Source organism: Anthonomus grandis, chromosome 6, assembly GCF_022605725.1.
Source record: "Anthonomus grandis grandis chromosome 6, icAntGran1.3, whole genome shotgun sequence".
NCBI classification, from domain to species: domain Eukaryota; kingdom Metazoa; phylum Arthropoda; class Insecta; order Coleoptera; family Curculionidae; genus Anthonomus; species Anthonomus grandis.
The window spans coordinates 19,418,326-19,441,140 of record NC_065551.1 but is presented as its reverse complement, the minus strand read 5'-3'; the positions used below and the strand labels follow the sequence as shown (position 1 = coordinate 19,441,140).

At 32.1% G+C, this 22,815-nt stretch overlaps 2 protein-coding genes across 5 annotated transcripts in view; one reads left to right on the top strand and one right to left on the bottom strand.

Moving 5' to 3' along the window:
* Window positions 1-206, top strand: part of LOC126737373 (H2.0-like homeobox protein) — a 38,961-nt gene extending 38,755 nt beyond the window's left edge. For all 3 annotated transcript variants that reach the window (XM_050442252.1, XM_050442254.1, XM_050442253.1), the window contains exon 5: window positions 26-206. In XM_050442252.1, coding sequence (XP_050298209.1) covers window positions 26-180 — 155 coding nt within the window. In that variant the 3' untranslated portion in view covers window positions 181-206. The remainder of the gene's footprint in view (window positions 1-25) is intronic.
* An 84-nt stretch (window positions 207-290) lies between these two features.
* Window positions 291-21,234, bottom strand: LOC126737908 (voltage-dependent calcium channel subunit alpha-2/delta-3-like). Of its 2 annotated transcripts, none has more exons than XM_050442995.1 (25): window positions 21,056-21,234; window positions 15,805-15,886; window positions 15,631-15,741; window positions 15,410-15,571; window positions 15,097-15,361; window positions 14,911-15,042; window positions 10,609-10,871; window positions 10,429-10,558; window positions 10,200-10,379; window positions 9,853-10,142; window positions 9,722-9,805; window positions 9,593-9,664; window positions 9,466-9,540; window positions 9,313-9,411; window positions 9,183-9,254; window positions 8,944-9,128; window positions 8,810-8,886; window positions 8,427-8,505; window positions 6,798-7,015; window positions 6,607-6,746; window positions 6,381-6,556; window positions 6,189-6,324; window positions 5,892-6,133; window positions 5,617-5,836; window positions 291-450 (listed from the first exon to the last, which is right to left on the bottom strand). In XM_050442995.1, exons 1-25 carry the CDS (start codon window positions 21,175-21,177, stop codon window positions 394-396), a joined length of 3,669 nt encoding a protein of 1,222 aa, XP_050298952.1. In that variant the 5' UTR covers window positions 21,178-21,234; the 3' UTR covers window positions 291-393. The 2 variants fall into 2 exon arrangements, with proteins under 2 accessions (XP_050298952.1, XP_050298951.1); XM_050442994.1 differs by having other exon boundaries at window positions 292-450; window positions 9,307-9,411.
* Window positions 21,235-22,815: the final 1,581 nt, after the last annotated feature.

Below are 22,815 nucleotides of genomic sequence, written 5' to 3'. Positions count from 1 at the left end.
TATATTTTTTTATTGCCTTTTGTAGGTTTAACGGATGCTCAAGTAAAAGTTTGGTTTCAAAACCGAAGGATGAAGTGGCGACATTCAAAAGAGATTTCTAAACTAGGAGACAGCGCGGTAGATTCGACGCAAGAAGAAATTCATATTGATGTTGATACTATTGATGAAGATGTTGACTGATTTATTAAATGTTGTTTTTTTGTTTTTCTGTGTGTTTTAGTAAGTAATATGAAAGGGGCTAAAGAAAGACGAAAATTTACTGTTTTGGTAAATTTTTGATTGTTCATCACAAACAAATAAATTATTCATAAAAGGCACCAATTTAACGCTCAATAAATTACATATTTAGCAATATAATACTAATTAGAATTGAGTTATTTAGATGACAGCCATTTAGTTCCAGACGTGTCCGCAGTAGCTTCGATTATCTGCTGTAATTAGTCGATCTTCCTGGAAAATTTAAACAAAATAAGTCTATTATAAAATAAAGTTAATTTTATGAGTCTACCCTATTCAGTTTAAAAGTTATCAGTTAACAATTCGGAGACTAACCTAATAACTTTCTGCTTATGTAAGGTACATTTTAAACGATTATATCTTATAAAAGGTTAATTCAATAATTATAATCTTGACAGAATCTGCTAGATATTAGCTTATTTTCAAATTTAATAATAATGCTTATGACTGCAAAATAATGACCAAAGCAGTAATAAGAGATTTTTGATTTATGATACCTGTGAAACTGACCATGAATCTAATATCTTCAATCGCATAAGGTTCAGAGCTTTAATAGTTATCAATCCTCTCGAATTGACTATTACTTATCCTTAAAGCTTGTTTTCTAATTCTAGCTTAAGTAAAACAAAAGTAATCGACCAAAAAAAAATGGATTTGCACTAGTAAGGCTTTGCTAACGTAAAGTAAATTTTAAATGGCCATATCTTGTAAAAATTCATTCCAATAGTAATAATTTTGATGCAATCTTCTAGATAATGTCGTATATTGCAAGTTTGCTAGAAATCTAATATCGTCGATATGTTCAATAACATTAGGTGCACAGCCTTAATAATCATAGCCGATTTTCAGCGTGGAATGATGCTTACGCTTAGTATTTACGTTGATTAAATATTTGCCCATATTCTCAATCAACGGTATTCACCAATGCATTTCTGCTACTCTGGTTTTAACCAAAGTAGGGGAAAACGTGACGTCACGAATCAGCTGATTGGCATTTGGTATTTACCAGTTATTACTATTGTAGCCTGTCCAAGCGTTAGTCTGGTAAGAACCAACGGTTACTGTCAAATGACGTCACGGTTAAGGCTATCGCTTAGATGGGGATGTTTTAATATTGCGGTCGATCGGTTATTTGTTTACATGTATATTCTGTGGCGCTGTATTGTGTATATGAACGTTGTTCTTAAAACTTCATTATTCTTTTGGATAGAGTTTGAACAAAACCCACTTGTGGTTTTACAGTTCTTAAAAAATATTGGGTCTAATACATTTTTGTATATTTTGGCAAATATATATAATATTATAGTAGTTTTTGTTTGTTTATACAATCCGTTTTCGATTTTTTTCGATTTGTCAGCTGTCAACCGCTATAACTTTCCTCCTAAGGCCCGCTTGTACAAGCAGTGGTTCAACTTAAGTTCTAGTAAACTACAGTTTTTCGTTGAACGTAGTTCAGAGGTTCGTGTGTTGTTCCAGTACAAGTTTAGTTAAACTAGGTTCTATTTAAAGTCTGCAGTGGCCACATAAAAAAGAAGTTTCCTATTCATTAAAATTAATTTATTTGTTTTTTGTCTGTTGCCGATTATAAGTATTTTTTGAACACAAAAAATACCGTAAATTTCGAAGTGTTGTTTGTTTAAAAGTGTTTTATGCTGCCTTGCTGTTTGCCAAACCGTTTGTAACCGTATATCAATAACTGCAAGCGAGAGTGATATCTATGAAATATTAAGGGGCCAACTTACAGGACTAACATCATCGTGACATTGATGCTACTGCAGGTTTTTTTAACTTGTTTTAAATCATTTATAATCTTAAATATTGTAAAATTTTTAGAATCAATTGTCATTCAGATTGAAAGCAAAAATGCTGACGATATTCTATCTAAAAGTATTTTTAAAGTCTATAAATAGTGTAATTGAACTAATACAAATCATCATACTTGTCCGTAACAGATGAAATTTGTTCAGAAATTCTATCAGCTTGCTTTTCCAACCTAAATTTAGCCTTAAATTCTTTATCATCCCCAATGTTCAAATGATCCGGTCTATCCCTGTACACCTGTGATGACCTAGGGTGTACAATTTTATTTACTAATTCCAGAAAATTTGCGTCATCCGTAATATCTTCCCAAATAGGATCCATTTTTATATTTATGGTTTGTAAACTAAACCTAGGGTACCTAATAACTAATAAATTAGCACCTCACCAAACATAATAATTATTGAAAGGCGGCTGTATTTACATAAATAAAAAATATCAAAATGATATACTAAATATTAATTTAATCTCAAAAATTTGCTTTGAATGCTCCAAATTGGACGTTCCGGGCCTTAGCAGAGTTACTGGCGGTTAAACCGATGACGTCATTTGATGTCTCTCGGTAAATACCAAATAGCGCTTGTATGAGGCGGTATTTACTTTTGGTTTTAACCACCACTCGCTTAGACAGGCTAATTGCCTCTCTAACAAAAACTACTATAATATTTAGCCTGTCCAAGCGTTATTCTGGTAAGAGCCAACGGTTACTGTCAAAAATGTCAAATGACGTCACGGTTAAGGCTATCGCTTAGATGGGACGTTTTTATATTGCGGTGGATCGGTTATTTGTTTACATACAGTGACCGCCTAAAGTTCCGCATAAATTCGATAAAAATTAGAGACATGATTTTTTGAGAAAACACTTGGACCCGTCGATTTTCGTTTTAAGTTGCGCATTATTTCACATAAATTTTTGTATACAGGGTGGAACAAAAAAAAAAGATATGACGTCATCGGTAATTTTTTTAAATAGAATGCTTTATCTTTTATTGCATTATTGAAATATAGGCGAAATTCCAAGTAAGTTTGGTATAACACACCTTATCTCAAAACTCAACTGTTTCAGAAATATTTATAAAAATATTTCTTAATAATAATAATAGATAAAATGGAGGATAAAATGTTATAAACTGTGAAAACTCTTATTAATGTATCAAGTGTTCAAACTGATCCCCTTTTACTTCTTGGCAGAAAGCAAGACGGTTTACAAACTCAGTTAAAACATTATCAATTATTTCGGGTGATATACGTTAAATTTCATACCTAATTCTATTTTTCAAATCTTCTACGGTGTTTGGCTTCTCAATATAAACTTTACTTTTCAGGTACCCCCATAGAAAATAGTCGCAGAGATTTAGGTCTGGCGACCTGGCCGGCCACTCTATTGGCCCTCTTCGCCCTATCCAACTTCCTGGGAATACTGTATCCAAGTAATTACGGACATCTCGAAAGAAATGTGGCGGTGCGCCGTCTTGCTGAAACCACAAATTATCTGTCGGGACAGCAGGGTCTTGTTCGTCTGGGTATAGGGCAGCCAAAGCAGGGATAAGATCTTCTTGAAGAAAATTCAAATAGCGTTGTCCTGTTAAGTTTTCTTCGAAAAAGTATGGCCCTATTACTTTATTTTCCACGATACCAGCCCAAACATTAATAGATTTACGGTACTGTGTATGAGCCTCAGTTGCCCAGTGTGGATTTGACACTGACCAGTACCGACAATTTTGCCGATTTACGACACCGTTTAAACAAAAAGTTGATTCATCCGAAAACAAAACTCGTAACACAAACTGACGGTTATTATTGCAAATATTCATCATTTGCTCGCAAAATTGGTTTCTTCGATCAGGATCATCCTCATTTAATTCGTGTATTACTTTAATTTTATAAGGGTGGTATTCATTAACTTTTAAGATGCGTCTTACTGACGTTCCGGCTATATTATTATCAACTGAAATTTGTGAAGTTGCATTGTTTGGATTTTTTTCGACGGAGAGCAAAACTAAACGTTTAATTTTGTTTCTTCAGAAATTTTCGATTCGACGACCTGATCTTGGCAAATCCCTAACATGATCTGAAGTTATGAATTTGTGCTCTATTCTACCAACTGTTGACTGAGAAATAGGATGATTTGGGTAATTGGCATTAAACAGTTCACAGTGTTTATAACATTATTTTTATCCTCGATTTTACCTTAATTTGTAAATAGACGTAGTTATTTGTTTTCTTGTTATTTAAATGTAAATATTTCGGAAACAGTTGAGTTTTGAGATAAGGTGTGTTATACGAAACTTGCTTGGAATTTCGCCTATATTTCATAAATGCAATAAAAAATATAGCATTCCATTTAAAAAATGACCGATGACGTCATATCTTTTTTTTGTTCCACCCTGTCTACAAAAATTTATGTGAAATAATGCGCAACTTAAAATAAAAATCGACGGGTCCAAGTGTTATAACTTTCGTCCTAAGCAGGGTTACTGGCGGTTAAACACCAAATGTCGCTTGTATGAAGCGGTATTTACTTTTAGTTTTAACCACCCTTCACTTGGACAGGCTAATTATATATATTTGCGAAAATATACAAAAATGTATTAGGCCCAATATTTTTGTAAAACCGTAAAACCGCAAGTGGGTTTTGTTCAAACTCCATCCAAAAGAATAATGAAGTTTTAAGAACAACATCCATGTACACAAGACAGCGCCACAGAATATACTTTTACCAAACTAACGCTTGGACAGGCTATATATTGGGTTATTCTTTCGGTTATACAGAATTCCAGACGGTTATGTTTAGATTGTTAAAAATTTATTGAGGATTGTGGTGTGGTTTGCGACTTTTATAAATTGAAAAGATAAAATACCAATTAGCCTAAAAATTATTACGGCGAAGAGGTATTAGTTGAGCTTAAGGACATTAAAATGACTAAGATAATAAAGTAAAGAAAAGTTTATTATTGTTATCTTTATCTATTTTTTTAATTCTGACAATAAGGAGTTTATTAGTTCACCCAAATTTACGTATAGCATTATTTAGTTTGCATCCAATAAAAGCACAATAGTTCCTTAGGTGAAAAAGGGTAGCTCAAGCTCTGGAGGATGAAAAAATTCGACTTAATTTTTTCGTCAAGTAGAAAAGAGAAAAAACAAACATCAACTCTTTAATTGCTAATAACGAATTCATTTCAGCGACTGTTTGCTTAGATCATAATTTTGAAGTGATGAGAAAACAATATGTCACACTTTCATGTCAAAGTTGTCAACCAAAAGACTAACCGTGGTTCTTACCAATTCTGGGCTGAAAACCGGCTTATTATTAATCCTTTTGAGTTGACTATGACTTATATAATAAAGTTTATTTTATGATCTTTTAACTTAATTAGATCAAAAGTTCTCTTAAGAACCTCCAGCAAGGATCTGATGCTGAAGATTGAAGCGATTGTATCTCATAAAGAAACAATTTGAATCTTGTAGGCATTCAATAACTCTACCAATTTTATAATACATGTGACTGTAAATTATCTACCAAAGAAGATGTAGAGGATGTTTTTCTTCGATTCTTACCCTTCTATCCCTTTTATAGCATTTCATATAAGCCTCCCTAGTATAGTTGTTCATAGTAGCGATATAACAAGGCAAAGAAACAGTTTTGTTCCTTTGATAATATAAAATCGGGGTCGGTTCTGGTGAATTCAAGTATGAGTTCGAGGTGGTCATCGGACATTTTACAAAAAGTGCCAGAAATAACAAATTTGTTTTCGGTATTTTCTTAACCACGTAGGGCCTTAAAAAATATGTACTCTATATCAACGCTTACAAATTACTCGGATATGACTTACCAATTACAATCAAATTTAGTTTCAGTATTTTCATAAAAAGTGGATCTGAATTGATCTTTAAGTGTGAATAGCCACATTTCCCGATCACATGGAGTAGGTACGGTTTTGTTCACCTTAAGTCTTGCAAATGTTATAGTTTCTTCTTTGACTATTTGATCAGGTGATAGTGATAAAGCGTAATCATAGCTTAGATATATAAGATTCATTAGCCATCTAACTAGCTTAAGAATATTTTGCAATATCTAGAAATAGTTAAAATATATACACTATAGGCAAAACTATTAAAACAAAAACTACCAGTTTATAGAAATTGGGATGTCTTGGAGAACCAGATCGAAACTTTTCAGCGGTTTTATTGACAAAGCATCTCATATCTGTTGGATCTGGAGCTTCTGGTGGCTCAAACTGGCAAGTCGCTTGGTAATCAAACATTCTAACCCAATAAACTTAATATTAATTTATGATAATAAAAAATAATAACTGACTGACCGTGTTGGCTCAAATACCTTCTCCTTGACCAAATAATACATAATATCTGGACGTATAGCACCAATGAACCGACCAGTATATTCAATTTCGTCACTAAGTAATATGTATGCATTATTATCCAATATGAAGCAATTCAAGTAATCCGATTCACAAGTGATCTTGTTTTTCCCCATTGACTAAAACAGCATTTATCACATTAAAGCTCAATTTAAAAAAAAAAACTTACTTTAGTAGTAATTTGGTTGTACAACCTGTACATAGCTTGATGATTAAACTCTAAACCAACAACTGCCACAGGAAACTTCATATTGTCCCTTTCAACAAAGATCGCTCTCGTTCCTCTTATCATTGTATTATTTTCATATACTAAAACAATTATTTCAATACATGATTAAACCATTTTAAAGTCATTTATACCAGATATCTCAAACGGAACTGAATATATGAACATATCTTCATTTTTTAAATTTTCCTCTACAGCCCTTTGATACCAGTCTTCATCGATTGATCGGTTGCTCGCAAACTCAGGTTGGCCATTGGGACTTTGGAACATTCCATTATTGAATGTTTTCCATCTAGTCAAACCAGAGCTGGTAGAAAGGAACACTTGATGTACCAAGTATTTACTTATTAAGCTGGGAAATGGAAGAATATTAGTTTCAAGTAAAAATTTGACTGTAATAATTATGGTATTTATATAAAATAAATAAATGTTAAAGAGAAGTATGGAGTAGGATCTGTATCTGTATCTTTAGCTGCAACGAGGGCGATAATGTCACCAAGATATGAATGGTATTAATTAGAGAGCAGGTCAGTCGGAAAGTTTGCACTCTTTAGTATTCATGGTTGCATGCCCTACATAATAAACTCCTGCTTAGTTTCCCCGCTCTCCTGTTTAGTGGTGACCACTAAAAAATGCCTGTTTTAAGACGTAGTTTCCCCTTAATCAGCGACAATTTGCGGATTTCCTCCAGTTTGTATAGGCAAGTAAGAAAGTGTTAAAATTTTTGATTGTAGTTGTTGAAGAGGGATACAGAAAGGAAAACTCCTTCTTGGAGAACATTTCTTGGTCCTTATTATAAAGTAGCCAAAAAAGATTTTGATGGAGAAGGAGTAAACTACTATGAATTAATTAGCTCGGTAAACTTTTTGTCTTCATTCTTCTGCATTTTCTTCGAGTTTAAACTCGTTGGTCATCCGACAAGAGCTTTTAACTTCATGGATCATGAATATGTAAATGTTATAAAAAAGGAGTATATAGAGGGATATTCCCTAAAAAAGTTTTTTCAGAAGATAACGGGAGGGATGGAAGGTAAAAAGAAGGAGTTTTTAGCTAAAAAATTAAGTTAATCTAATCTGAGACAAAGGAATCTAAATAATATCTCTCAGAGATGTCAGGGAACTAAATTTCAAGAATTTAACGAAAAAATTATTACGACTATTTGACTAATACAGTCAACTAGTCGTAACAAAAACAAATGTGATAAGCTGTTGAAAGCATTTTACTATATTAATTAATATATTCATATAGAATATACAAATTTAAAGAAAAACTTTTTCGTTTTATTAGAGGAGTAAGCCACCGATGAAAGCTGGCTTGATGTAGTAATTTATTTAATTGCTTGTGCTGCGCATCCTGTAGAAAATGTCCCGAAAGACTCCTTTCCGATGGGTTCCTTGAAGAGCCATGGAATTTTCCTTCGTAAATCCAAATTGACCTAGTGGAATAACTGAGACTCTTTTAAAGATTTCAGATTCTTTAAAAAACCAAAGTGCTTGGATCTTTTTGGCTTCATTATTTTTGAAATGTGCTTAATATTGTTATTGAAATCCCGGCGGAAAAAATTAAAACCGTGGTTAAAAGTGGCTTTTATGCATGTTGAAGTTGAAGTTCTAAGATCATACATAGCATTAGTCGAAATGAACTATTCTTTATGTAGTGTATATTATTGCGGGTTGCTTGGACTCCTTTATGTTAGCTTTATTATTGCCTTTCGTTACATATGAATAAATATTTGTACGTATATGGGGCTTTTAAAATTTTACCTTTGACTGATATCAGAAGTATCATCGAACCATGCAGTTTTTTCTAAGTCATGAAGAAGATCATCGTAGAGCGGTGTCCCTAAAAATTATTTAATTAGCTTTATTTCTACAATTCTACTTCAAAAAAGACAAAAACGGCTACAATCTCTTTTAATTTTTAGATATTTTCTTAAGCTCGGGTAACCTTCGTTCTACATCGTCTGCCTTTCGACTTCGAGGGGACGTCACTACGAGGAAACCCAAGTAACTTCGGGACTGTTAAGTTTTTTTGGAGGTTATGTTTTGAAACTTATTCTTATTATACAGTTTTAAATTAGCAAGATACTACTGATAGGTCGTTCTAAATTAAATATACTTAAATGCGATTTTTGTTTACTACTTACGAAGTTTTTCATTGTAATACGCATGCGCTAATTTGTCCAGAGGCTCTTTTTTGTTCTTACACTTCTTGCAATAAATCCTAAGAAAATGGACCTTTCAGAATATAGGGCATAAAAAGTAAGGAACAATGATTTACCAATCAGGATGAATAGTCCAATCCTTAGGTTCCACTATATAATCAGTTTCCAGATCCTTTTGGGATGCTTTTGTGGCCGACCTATTCACTTTTACGTGCCCATAAACATCAGGTAGAACGATACATAGAGTAAAAGGGCCAATTTCCGTAAAATAATAATGACGAGTGGTTCGGATTATTCTTTTCTGGTAATTAACCATTTATATTATGCTTACCATATCATGTCATACTTAACTTACCATATCATCTAACGTATATTTCATTTTTAAGGTAACCTTCTTCTCAGTTTTCTTCAGCATGTGGTCTCTTAGCTAAAAACTCACTCTTAAAATCTAAAAATTTCAAAATATCTCTTCACCCTACACTAACAATATCGTCTCCAAATATTCTCGGTTCATTATTGTCGTCCAGTATTTCCGTTTCCAGAATATCCACCCGGTTGAATGTCGGTTTTAAAATATACTCAAACTTCATGAAATGATTAAAAATGGTCCTTATAAACTACGTCCAAGTGGGGCTTACCTCAGTGATATGCTCCGGATGCATTAAAATATATCCATTATTAGTTATTATAAAGGCATAACCATTTACTCCAATCTAAAAGAGTTTTTATCTCAATAAGTTGAAAAATTATAAGTGAGGAGCTTACTTTATCATGAGGAATTCTTGCTCTAAATAGTTTTATCGGCACGTCAATACCGGCTACACCAGTCAAGTTATACTATAAAAAAAGCACAACTTAATGAGTCAATTTAGAAAAAATTGCATGACTAATCACCTCATTCTGCCTTCTGCCATATACCGGTAAAGAGACAGTAGTCATATAATCATACACTTTATTTATTTCATAGTCTTCATATTCCTTAGAAAAGAATGTTATAAAGATACTTTTTGTATTTTTCTACTTACGTGGTGCTCTTGGAGGAGCATATGATTCAAACTGGTGTATTTTTGCTGTAACCTCTCGATTCTACGTTTCACGTGGTCAAGAAAAACGTCTCTTTGCCTAATTCCTTCATCTTTCGTCCACAACCAATTGGACAATCTACGGTCAGCCAAGTCAACATATAAGTAACTCCATATGGGAGATTGCCTTTCTTGTCTTTGATAGTTGTAGTTAATAGGGCGTGACATTACTCTGAGATATTGCAAGATTTTTTCCCTTATGTCACCTTGCTGAGTGATATTTACGTAATAACCTGAAAAGAGATTTAAATCTTGAAAGCTTAAACCATCAAATTCATTACCAACATTACCCATATTTGTACAAGCAATAAACTCCAAATGCTTTTCATCCTCTTTTTCATTACTTAAGGAATAAGTGAAAATCCTGACTGGAAAATCCTTGGACCTATTAGTGTCATTAAACAATTCTAAGCTATACGGATAATCCAATCCTTCTGTTATAAGCATTATAGCCTGATTACAATTGGCACCTAAAAAAGATCTAAAAAACAAATTCCACAAAAATCCAAGAAATCTTACTGAGCTTTTTTTGCCTAAAAAAGTACAATATTTGAAAAGCTTTTTCGAGTCCGGCAGTTATATTGGCAGCATATTCTATATCATATACAGGCAAATATTCCCGAAACAGTCTCAAGTTTTCTTCGTTAGCCTACAAATTTAATTTTTTGGAAAACATATACGAAAAAATCAAAAAAGTACCTGAACAAGGGTGTCGTTGAAACAATCAACCAGCGGTGACGTAACGTTGTTAAAAGTGTAAATATTAACAAAATCGTTATCGTTTAGTGTGTCAAGTATATCGTTAACAATGTGGTGCGTGAGTTTCTTTTTCATTCCTTTCATGGAACCAGATCTGTCTATTAAGATAATGATATCCTTTGGGGATGTCATCGCTTCAGTGTACCAGGATCTGGTTCTGAAGTCATAAGTTTGGTCATACTGTTCGTGGGACCATTTTACAGCTAAAACAGTTTAAAGTTTTGGAATTCATCATCCATCGGGCGTATTTGTCAGTAGTTAAGCCTTAAATGCCTTATATTAATACCCTAACTGTTAAATATACAATTTTCTCTAGTCCAAGAAATTATTTGGAGGTCAGGGATACATTAAAAAAATAACAACTCCACAGGATGGGTCTTTAAGGATCCTTTTAGTAATTGCCAAAAAATACACTAAAGGCTTTCGCAGATGTTATAAATGATTCTTTGAGAACAAATATATTTCCTGGCTGTCTTAAAAGAGCAGCACTTAAGGTGTTGTGCTTAATACCTTTTCACAAAGGTATTAAAAACGACCAATGATCTTTCTGTCTAAAATAGGATCTCGTAATCTCTTGATATCAAACAAATATAAAATTTTAATATTTTGTTTGTTATATATCTTACAGAATGCAGGATTTATATTAAAAAAATTATAAAAACAAAATTATAAGAGACAATCTTTTTGGTACTAGGCTCACTTATAGTTCCAGATTGCGCATACCACACAGTGAGCAAATAAAAAATCATTTATTTATATGGGTAAGAAAATCTTTAACCACCTTCTTTTTGAAATTAGATCAATAGACTGTCCTGTTAGATTTAAGAAAGCTTTAAAGAAAATGTTGGTTTCAAAATCTTGTTACACCCTGGACTAGCATTTGAATGTATCTATCTGGAATGTATAGCCTAGATCTCTTTTATATAATAATTTTGTGTCTAATAATTGATAAATTAAATTTTTTATGTCTTTAAAGTCTCAAGAACGACTTTCTTTACTCTGTGATACTTGTATTTCATCAGGATTATTTTAGCTCATAGCAAAGTTTTGTTAACAACTGTAGTAATAAAGCTACTTTTTTAAATGTTACTTTCAATGTTAACATTAATGTCTCTGGATATCCCATATATGTTCCATAAATATTTATTATATGATTCAGATATTTTTTGATAATTCTTGCATATATATTTTTTTAAGTTTCTTACATCCAGTATTAAAAAAAAGTAAAATAAAGCCATTCAAAGAACTTAAAAGAATTGTCAACAAAACATTAAATTTAATTTGAGGTATTTATTTAAATATCAATTGTTTTTGAATTAAAAGAAAAAAAGTAAGATGAAGCCAATTTAAATAATTCAAAAATATGTATTTATTTTAACTATTCCGCTCTTAATTATGAATATTTTAATAATAATAATTTTAATTTTAGTAATTAGGTGATTTTACTGGAAATTAAATCTTCATCTTTCCGGACCATCTTCAATGAAGGTTGCCGATCATATTAGCACATAGGTGTCTATCTTGTGCGATTCTAAGGACTTGCTTGAAGTTAAGGCCTTTCCAGTTTTTGGATTTTTGGATCCAGGACAGTCCCTTTTTCCAAACTGCTTTTTCCTTTCAACTTTCCCTCAATGATTAGTTGGAGTAACTTGTATTTTTCATGCTTAGATAGGTAGGCTAATTATGCTGTTTTCCTTACTTTTATGATATGCAGTAGCTTTCGTTCACCACCTATTCTCTGAAGTACTTCATCGTTCGTAATTCTCTCCGTCCAAGAAATCCTTATCATACGTCTACGTAGCACCAGAGCTAAAACGCCTTCAGTCTATTCCTCATGCCCGCTTTCAACCTCATACAACATGATTGACCAGACGTTACCAGACAAACACCTCACCAGTCTCAGACGCAGGCTCTTACTGAATTATGAATTGGAGAAAGGGGTCGTTTATATCGTATAAATCCTTGGCGTGTTTAATTCTAGTTCTTATTTCTTGTTTCTTCTTGTTATGTTCTTTTCTTGTTTCTAATTCTTTATTCTAGTTCTTATTTCATTATCGGGGTTTATGTCTCTTTCAATCCAGAATTTTTAAAATGATTTACCATTTCTAGGACTTCGCCGTCAATTTCAATAATCCGGAGTTTCTGCTAATTGCCACTGTCTTCCTTTTCTTCATTCTATCAGTTCTTTATTCTATCTTGATCTTCATTCTATGGTGTGGGCATAATTTTTAGACGCTCTAAATAATATTCCAAGGCCGAACGTCTGAGTCGCCGATTAGTACCGTATCATCAGCATATATTATGCTTTTGACGGTTTCTCCATTTACTTTGATTTTATCTGAAATGTTCTCTAATACGGACTTAAAATACTTTTCCGAGAAAAGATTAAAAAGGACCGATGACGATATGCATCCCTGTCGCACTCCTTTACAAATCTCTATTTCCGATGTAGTATTGTCTGTTCTTATTTTTGCTATTTGATGCTAATAAAGATTTCTTATTAATTGGATATCCCTTCCATCGATTCCCACGCAGACAAGGGAGTTTAGGGGTACGTGAAACTCTGTCAAATGCTTTTTCGAAGTCAGCAAAGCATATGTACTCTTTTGCTAGTTCATGCATTTCTGAGCCAGAATTTGTAGGCTAAATAGTGCTTCACGAGTGCTCACGCCTCTCCTGAATTCAAACTGTACTCTCGAGATCACATATTTGCATCTCTCTCGGATTCGATTGTGGATAATTGTGAGAAGCTTCTTTAGAGCGTTGCTCATCAGAATAACGATTGACGAAGATTCGGCTTTTTGAGAATTTCTAGGTTTAATATGGACTTTAGGCATTCTATAATTTTACTAGAGTTATATATTTGGTTTAGTGGCTTTAGTAAAAAAGTCAAGTTTTCGTCATCAATTAACTTAATAACTTCTGGATAAATATTGTCTGGTCCTGGGTTCTTATTGTTCTTCAGTCAGTTAATAGCACTTTTAAGTTCATATTTAATTATGGTGGTTATTATTGCTAGTAGATGGCACTTGTCGTTGTAAATTGGTAAATAAATCTGGGATGCAATTTTCCCATATTACTATTTCCTTGAAGATGTCTTTTGCTTGTTGGTGATTATCATCAAACAGTCTATATGGTGCCTATCGCATATTTGTTTTATCATGTTTTTCCAGTTCCTCACACCTTTCCCTCATCCATTCCTCTTTTTCTTAGCTCCAGAGCTGATAGACCTCCAGAATTTATCTGGTCATTTATTATTTCTTTTTCTTAATCTCTAATTTAAGGTATTTAGTTGTCACTACTAGTTATTTCAGTTAAGCTCTCAGTTGTCAAAATATAATAAAGACTAAAATAATTAATTAAAAGAACACTTAACAAAATAGTGATCACTGCTTGATACTGAGTAGAACAGAGATAAACTTATTATGTTAATAATGTGATAGATAGAGATGGGTACAACATTATTTTAAATGAATAATTATTGCTATAGGCACCTATTTTTATTTAATAATTAAAAAAAAAACTCAAACGCCTAAAATAATAAAATAATTGAACTGCCCGAGAATGAGTAGGACAAAGACAAACTTATCATATTAATTGAGTGTGTAAGATAGAGACATAATTATTTTAATTATGTCTGGTTATTCCAATTAAAAAAATAGATATTTTAACTGCTTGGAATAAGAAAATTGAAATCACTCAACTGCCTACTAATAAGTAGGACAGAGCCGAACTTATGTTATCAATAATGTATTAAAAAGAAATAAGTATGGCATTATTTTACTTGAGTAACTTTTATAGGGTATATAAAAATTAAAATAAGAATAATAAAGTCACTAAACTGCCTGGTAATGAGTAGGAGAGAAATAATGATGTGTCCAACATAGATGGACATACAATTATTTTAATTGTTTTTTATAGAAATATTTTCCGAATTATTTTTAATAAATGTTAACTGTTTCGAATAAGCTAAATCAAATCACTCAACTGTTTCACAATGACTAGAACAGAGGCAAGCTGTATGAGTTTTTCATTTTAATAATTTAATTTTTTTCAATTATTTTAAATTAAAATAAGAAAAATGTTAACTAAGTACTCAAACATTACAAGAATATGGCTTTTGACCACAATAGTTTTTTTCAAAAGACAGAAATGTCCTAGAACATCAAAAGACATTAAATAATAATAATTAGTGTCTAATATTGAAATATTCCTGATATATTATTTTATGAAGAACTTTACCGGGATAATGCCTCATAAACCCATTAGGGCTGGCAAAATATTGCCAAGTGAGCTCAGAATCGTTTATAAGATTTTTCTTAAAAACCAGATCCAATGGTTCAGACCAGCGGATGCCTTCCAGAACAGACATATCTGAAAATATCACAATTTAAGCAAAAATACTAAATTAAGCTCTTCCAAGGTTACCTCTCTCCCATATATTAGTAGCAACTTTAACCACGCTCGTATTAAAATTAACTTTTACATTAAAATGTGGATCGTCTGCCAAAGGCAATTCCAAATAGCTATCGTTTGTGCGCAAGGCATCCTTGAGATTATCACAGTCACAAGACATTTCTTCATTTTCGTAAGTTTCGCGTTTATGAAATAATTCCTTAAGCTTATCTGGAGTAAAAATATTATCACTTAGGGCTGGTAAGTGTTTTTGGGTACACCACCAATGGCATTCCAACTAAAAAAAAAAATTTTTTTTGTGAAAATTACACAATTTGTTACTTACAGTAAACACATCCTCTGAAATTTCCATTGATCTTGCAATGTTCTCGTCAGTGTATTGCAAATTATCCGTGTCAAAGTAAAAATATTTATATCGCGTCTCGTTTTTGTACTCTGCATCATCTATTCGATGATAGGACAAAAATTCTGCGTATTCTGCTATTCTCTTAAAATAAATATTCTTATGCAAAAGGCTGTTTATTAGCTGACTAATTTAGATCTTACTTGTACTGCTTCCACTTTCAGTTGCATGAAACTTGTAATGTCTCTGGCAATGTCTTCTACCATCAAACTCCCATCTATTTTGTAAAGGTGCTTGTGCAAATGTCTAAAACTCTTCAGAAAAAAAATGGTTTATAAGACAGGTTTCATGGTTGTATAAAAGTTTATTATTTTCACCTCTTTAACTCTGTCTGGTCTAGTCATTGTCATGCTTAATTCAGTGAGTTTCTCGCCTATTTCGTTAGACCACATGTCGACTCTAAAAAAAGTAACTTTTTATAATGACAGGGATCGACTTTAAAATGGTTAAATTATCGTATGCAAGTCGAGGACTAATGACTGAACAAAAAGAACATTTTGAAAAAGTTTAAATTTAAAGAGTTAAAAATTTCAAATCATTTAGTATTGTAATTTACTATTTTAGACTAAATAAATTAAATAAATGTTTAATACAAACTTATTATTTTATAAGTTATTAAGCTAAAGAAAATTTGAGCAGTTATAATGCTTAAGGAATTTGATTTAAACTTAATAAAGATTAACTTTTATAAGACGGACCAAATCAACCTGGGTAGATTACCATCCAGAGAAGAAGCAGCTCGGGCCATCAAAAACCTAGAGAATAATAAAGCAGCAGAAAGAGTTAGTTTATTTATATAATTGTGGGATGACTTTTCCACAGAATAACTAAAGAAGAATATCTAAGGAGGGTAGGCAGAGACTAGCAGATACCATAAAATCGGGTCAGATAGAAACGGGAATAGGAAACGATTTCAAGTAACTTGAGAGAAGAAAGTTATTATATCAATACATAAGGAGGGAAATAGAATGTTATGCAACAACTATAGAAGTATCACACTCTTTAACACGCCATATAAAGTTCTGACCAACATTATTGGGAACTGAATAACACCGTATGCAGAAGAAATAATTGGAGAATACTAAAGTGGATTTAGAAGGAAACAATCAACAACAGATGAGTCATTTACGTTAAGACATTTGCTAGAAAACGCAAAAAATCGGGTAGAGATTAATATAATCTATTTTAAGATTTAAACAGGCTTATCTTCAGAGCAAGATATGGTCAGCACTTGGAGACCTCATTAAACACATAAGAATGATTACAATTAAACTAGAAGGTTAAATATAACAACTGGACTTGAACAAGGAAATGCACTGTCACCAGCTTTATTTCACCTAGTCTTAGAGAAGGTGATAAGACGAATCCAGTAGCGTTGAGCATCTTCGTCAATAGCGGATCCAGAATGATTCTAGCATAGGTATGCAGATCTAGATGTTATGGGAAAAAGCAACCTATAGCAATTATTTTGATCAAGAATCCTGACCAGTTGTAATTTATGCGAGCAAAACATGCACCATGGCCGTCCAATACACGTTACTACTGAATCGTTTTGAAAGGAAGATTCTTAAAAAAATATTTGGAGCAGACTGGGATCAACAAACATTCCGGTATAGGATGCGCATGATCGACGAGGTATACAGTGTGCCCAAATTGGGTCTACATGTATGGGTATCTTCGAAACTATAAGAATGGAAAGTTGGTTAAATGGGGGAACGTTGCAGGGCATTTAGTTACCAATTATGTGCCGATTTCAGAACGATTTTATCTTTTTCCGATTTTGAAATATTTGAAAAAAATCAAAAAGTTGCATTTTTGAAAAAGGGCTGTATTTTTTTTATTTCAATGTATTTTTAAAAGTTCATTTTTCGCGGAGTTGGCCATGAATGCGGAGGCCGTTACTATGGAGGCAATTTGTCGTATAAACAGTTATTATGGTTAAATGACTTAGGGTCATTTACTGACAATTCTGCAAAATATTATTTATTTGATTTAACTTTTTATCTTGTTCATTTCTTGTTCTTGTTAGTGTTAAATAGTTTTTTCATATCTAGTTGTTTTCGTTTGTATTTAGTGAGTTTTGTTTAAAATTGTATTTTCCAAAAATCGCCATGATATACCAGTGAAGAAAAATTTGACATATTGGAATGTTATATTACATGTAATAGGAATGGAAATCTTGCAAGACCAATCTTTTAGACCATTTTAGTGCAAACCCGAAAATATCGACTTGAAAAGCTGCAACTGATATAAAAACCTATACTAAGGACTACCATTCAAAGAGTCCTTAAAAAAATATCGTCCATAAAAGCCTACTTTTGTTCAAGGACACAGACTACCCAAGACGATTAGAATTTTTAAACTGGTTTATAAGGCAATGTCAAGAAATACCTAATTTCAGAAGGAAAATTATTTGGACCAACGAGACGTTTTTAAGCAAATGCGGAGTATTCAACAAACATAATCATTATTTTTGGGCTACTGAGAATCCTCATGAAGTGGCTGAACGTAGGTTACAAGTAAGATTTGGATTTAATGTATGGTGTGGTATGTACGGTAAGTTAATTCCCACTCCACAAAATTATTTTGAAGTAAAATGCTATAATTGTTTTTAGATAATCACCTTATTGGACCCTTTATTTATAACCAAACACTGATAAGTCAAAGATATTTAAATCTTTTGGAAGAGCAGATATTACCTACCGTGAGAGCTATAATAACTGAAGAACAAATACGGAGTGATGTATGGTTTCAACAGGATGGGGTGTTCTCATCAAGTAGATCACGAAAATACCGGGTTATAAGAGAATCCGAGCAGAACTAAGAAATCGAGTATTTTTTCGACCTCGTTTTTGAGGCCAAAAATGGGTATCAAAAATGCCATATCTCGGCTATCATAAAAGCTACGACCTTGCAGATGGTCTCGTTGGTTTCAGATAGACGAAACTAAGACCAAACCGTTGGAATTTTCCCGATAGCTCCCATAGAAGCCGAGATATCGGCCTTCAAAATTTGGGTTTTTTCATTTTTCGGGTATACCCCCCGTTTGGATTTTTTTCAGAAATTTTTTTTTTTCGAATTCGAACTAACTATACCAGCGGATTGTTCTCATTAAGTAGATCACGAAAATACCGGGTTATAAGGAAATCCGAGCAGAACTAAGAAATCGAGTATTTTTTCGACCTCGTTTTTGAGGCCAAAAATGGGTATCAAAAATGCCATATCTCGGCTATTATTAAAGCTACGACCTTGCAGATGGTCTCATAGAAGCCAAGATATCGGCCTTCAAAGTTTGGGTTTTTTCATTTTTCGGGTATACCCCGCCGTTTGGATTTTTTTCAGTAAATTTTTTTTTTCGAATTCGAACTAACTATACCAGCAAAGCCTTTCAATGTTCTAAGGTTTTAACAATAAACTTGTCGCGAACCACGGTGCTGTAAATTGGCCAGCTTGGTCTCCAGATATTACACCCCTGGAATCTTTGGGGATATGTTAAAAATAAAGTTTACGAGTTTAAACCTCCTGCGGCTCTCGAACAACTAGAGGACAGGATTCAGAATGTCTTAAGTAATATAAATAAAAACACCCTGCGCAAGGTTACTAGAATTGTTTTAAAGAAATGTGAAAAATGTTTTAACAAAAATGGCTGTCAAAGGGGACAAAAAAGATCTTTTTAATTTAGCAAAAAAACAAAATGGCCGTCATATGAAAAAAAGAAGTTGAGAATAAAATCTCAGAACCGAAACGTCGAAAACAGAAACTGAATTCAGATATGCGTTTTCCTTAAAAAGTTGTCCTAATAATGTTTTTACAGATTTTATTTTATTTTATTGCGTTGAAATAAAAAAAATACAGCCCTTTTTCAAAAATGCAACTTTTTGATTTTTCCCAAATATTTCAAAATCGGAAAAAGATAAAATAAAAAACAACTTTCCCCATTTAACCAATTTTCTATCTCTTATAGTTTCCAAGATACATGTACACCCAAGTTGGGCCACACTGTATAAACTGTATGTATAATAGCCCAAGTATAGTACAAGAAATCAAGTAAAACAGTATATCCAGAGGAATCCCAATAGCTCAAGGTTAATTAAAACGGCCTGAGAAGATACTTGGGCGTCCAAAACTTCGATGGCAGGATAATATCAGCAAGGACCTTCAAACCCTGAGGGTGCTCAACTGGGAAGAAGATGGACATTTTCGGAGTACTCTTTTATACTTTCTGGGTATTTGACTTTTTTTCGACACAAGAATCTTTCACAATAAATTTTAAGACATTTTTATAGTAGTGCCCGAAAGAAACTGAAAAATTTACATTTACTGATAAAAATTTAGAAAAACTCATCCTTAAAGGAGTGAAATAGTAATGTTTACTGTGAGTGCCTGAATATTTTAAAAAGTATATTTATTAATTTTAAAAATTCCAGAAATTTTAAGAAATAGCTTCACTTTTAACATAAATTCATGACTTTACAGCAATAATGAATAGCTTCCTTAGCAATAAAATTTAAAAGTAATTTACAAGTAGGAAAATAAAGCAAACAACACTTTTGTTTTTTTAACAAACGTTGGAAACAATTATCTATTAAAAGACGTCAATTTTAAAAAGTGTCTTTGAACTATTAAAATGAAATATTTAATTAAAAGATATATAAAAAATAAATTCTTAAAACATTAGTAATTAGAAATAAAATATTTAAGGGATAAAATTTAATTAAAAACAGTTTTAAATTCAAAAAAATTAAACAATAATACAATAACTTATTTATTATTGTTAGAAACATTAATTAATTTTTTAAGTTATGGTGCGATAATGATCAAAACTTATATTTTAATGAGTTTATTTTTTCTAATAATTTTTTTACCAAAATACCTAAAATTTAAAAAAAGATGCCTTTAATAGAATATAAGAAGGATAAAGTTGATGATAGTCGCTCCCAAGAACAAAACGTCCCATTTTAGGCATTTTAAAAATGAATTAGAAAAAGTTACAAATGAGTAACATAAAAAAAAATATTTTTTTAAGGTTTTCTATTGTATGAATCGATCAGTCTTTATGTAATATATAAATATTAAACTAAAAGAATGTTAAAGCAACTAGCAAGAGTAATTTCTTCTTAATTCTCCCTAATTTTCCTAGATACATAAAGTTGCCCTAAATAAAATTATCTCGCTGGGATGTAACAACGAAAATCAATAGGTTTGAGACGATCTGGCGCCGTCTTCTCCTTCCAGCAGCCAAAATTTTTGGGCACATTTCGAGTAAACAAAAAAAAGTTCGGATTTTACGAAGTAATTTCGTATATTTATTTGATAAACATGCTTAATTCAATAGGTATTATAAAATATATGATTTTTTGATAATAAAAGTCAAAAACGAATTCGAAAAAATCGATTAAAATATCGCAGAAAGATAGTTCTTAGACAATTTAGCAAAAAAAGAAAAATAATAAAGATTTTACTTATGTGTCATATTGTGGTGTGAATCATATAAAAACTTAAAAAGAAAACTATAAGTAAATCTCCTTTTTATTTTTTAAAAACAAAAATTTCTTATTTGGTACTTACAGCTCAACAGTTTCGCCATGCAAACTTCTAATAGTGTTATCAATTTTTTTCGGATCCGCACCAAAACCATCAACACGATTAATTACAAAAATTAACGCTAAAACTAAAAATTTCTTCATCATTCCATTTAAAGTCGGATAATCGAGATGCGAATTAGGAGCGTTTCTAAAGATGCGAACTATGGGAAACGGCAACGAATTTTGTGAGCGAAGTCACGCAGGTCCAAAAATTGTGTTTATGCATGTCCATTGGTTTTTGGCAGAGGAACAAATTTTATATTTTATTTGATATCAGGGTTTAAAGGGAATTAAACTATTTTTTCTGATTATGGTTTTTTTTATTAAAAATATACATTTTTTTTGCTTAAAATAAAGTTATAATGTAATATATAGGATACAGGGTATTTTCAAAATTGAGTAATTTATATTAACACCTTGTAGAACTCGTCAAAAGAAGTTAATATACCAAATATTACCTTAATAAAAGTTTCATAATAAGAGACTCACTTTACCTTACTGAAAATATCAATCAATCAATCAAAAAATGCTTTATTGTATATAGATCTAAACGCTCTTATTTACAAAGCTTAAAAAAAAAGTAAAAAGTATATATAAAGTAATGTGTAATAATAATAAGCATTTATTTCCAACAGGCAACCTGCCCAATAACAGGAAACAGTTGCAAAACAATAAAAAATATAGTTTAAAAAAACACAAAACAAACCTAAAAGAATGAAAAGAAAAGAAAAAAAGTAAACTCACAATCTCAAAAGTTATCCAAAAAATTAGAACAAATAACTATTAATATGATATAAAAACCCAATTATAAAAGTTTAACAAGATAATCACATATTCAACAAAATTAAATTAAATTAACTGCAATATACCTATTAACTATAACTCAAACATATGGGTCTTAATCCCAAGAGTAATGATCCACCAAGATATCGACAACCACATGAACTAGAGAGAAATTTATATCGCACATGTGACAGATCCGATTAAATATAGCGCATATTGTATATAGTGGCGATTTCAACAGGATGTTAGTATGAGGCCTTGGCAGAAAGAATGTTAGGGAGTGTCTAGCATTAAGCCTAGGCACCATGAAACGTACACCAGAAAGAAGTACAGGACGATCAATTAATCCATTCAGTAACCCATACAGGAATTTTACAGAGAAGATCATGCTTCTGAGATGTAATGGATATAGAATGAAGCGTTCCAGTAGTTACCGATGATCAAATCCTCTAACTGGATATATTCCATCCTGCCTGAAGGCCAAAAACTTAGCAAACCTACGCTGAACAGATTCAAGGAGACCAACATGATAGAGCGGGTTCCATACAATGCAGCCAAACTCCAGGTTTGATCTCACAAAGCAACAGAAAAGCAGTCTTAATGTAGATTCCAAAGTAAAACTCTGAGAACTTCTAATTATGAACCCAAGTCTTCTCAGGGCTGAAATGACTATGTTGTTGAAGTGTAGAACGAATGTAAATTCAGAGTCAAAGGTGATACCAAGATCAGTAACTTGCTCTAATCTACTCAAAATAGTATCATTAATAAAGTAATCAAAATTTAAGGATGTTTTTGATCTAGAGTAACTACACTACATTTAGCCGCATTCAAGCCTAACGTGTTAACAGCGCACCATACCTCTAATGTATTTAGGCAGTTCTGAAGAACAACACAGTCCTCCAAACCATATACATTTAAATATAGCCTCAAATCATCGGCAAAAGCCAGCCTATGACAAGT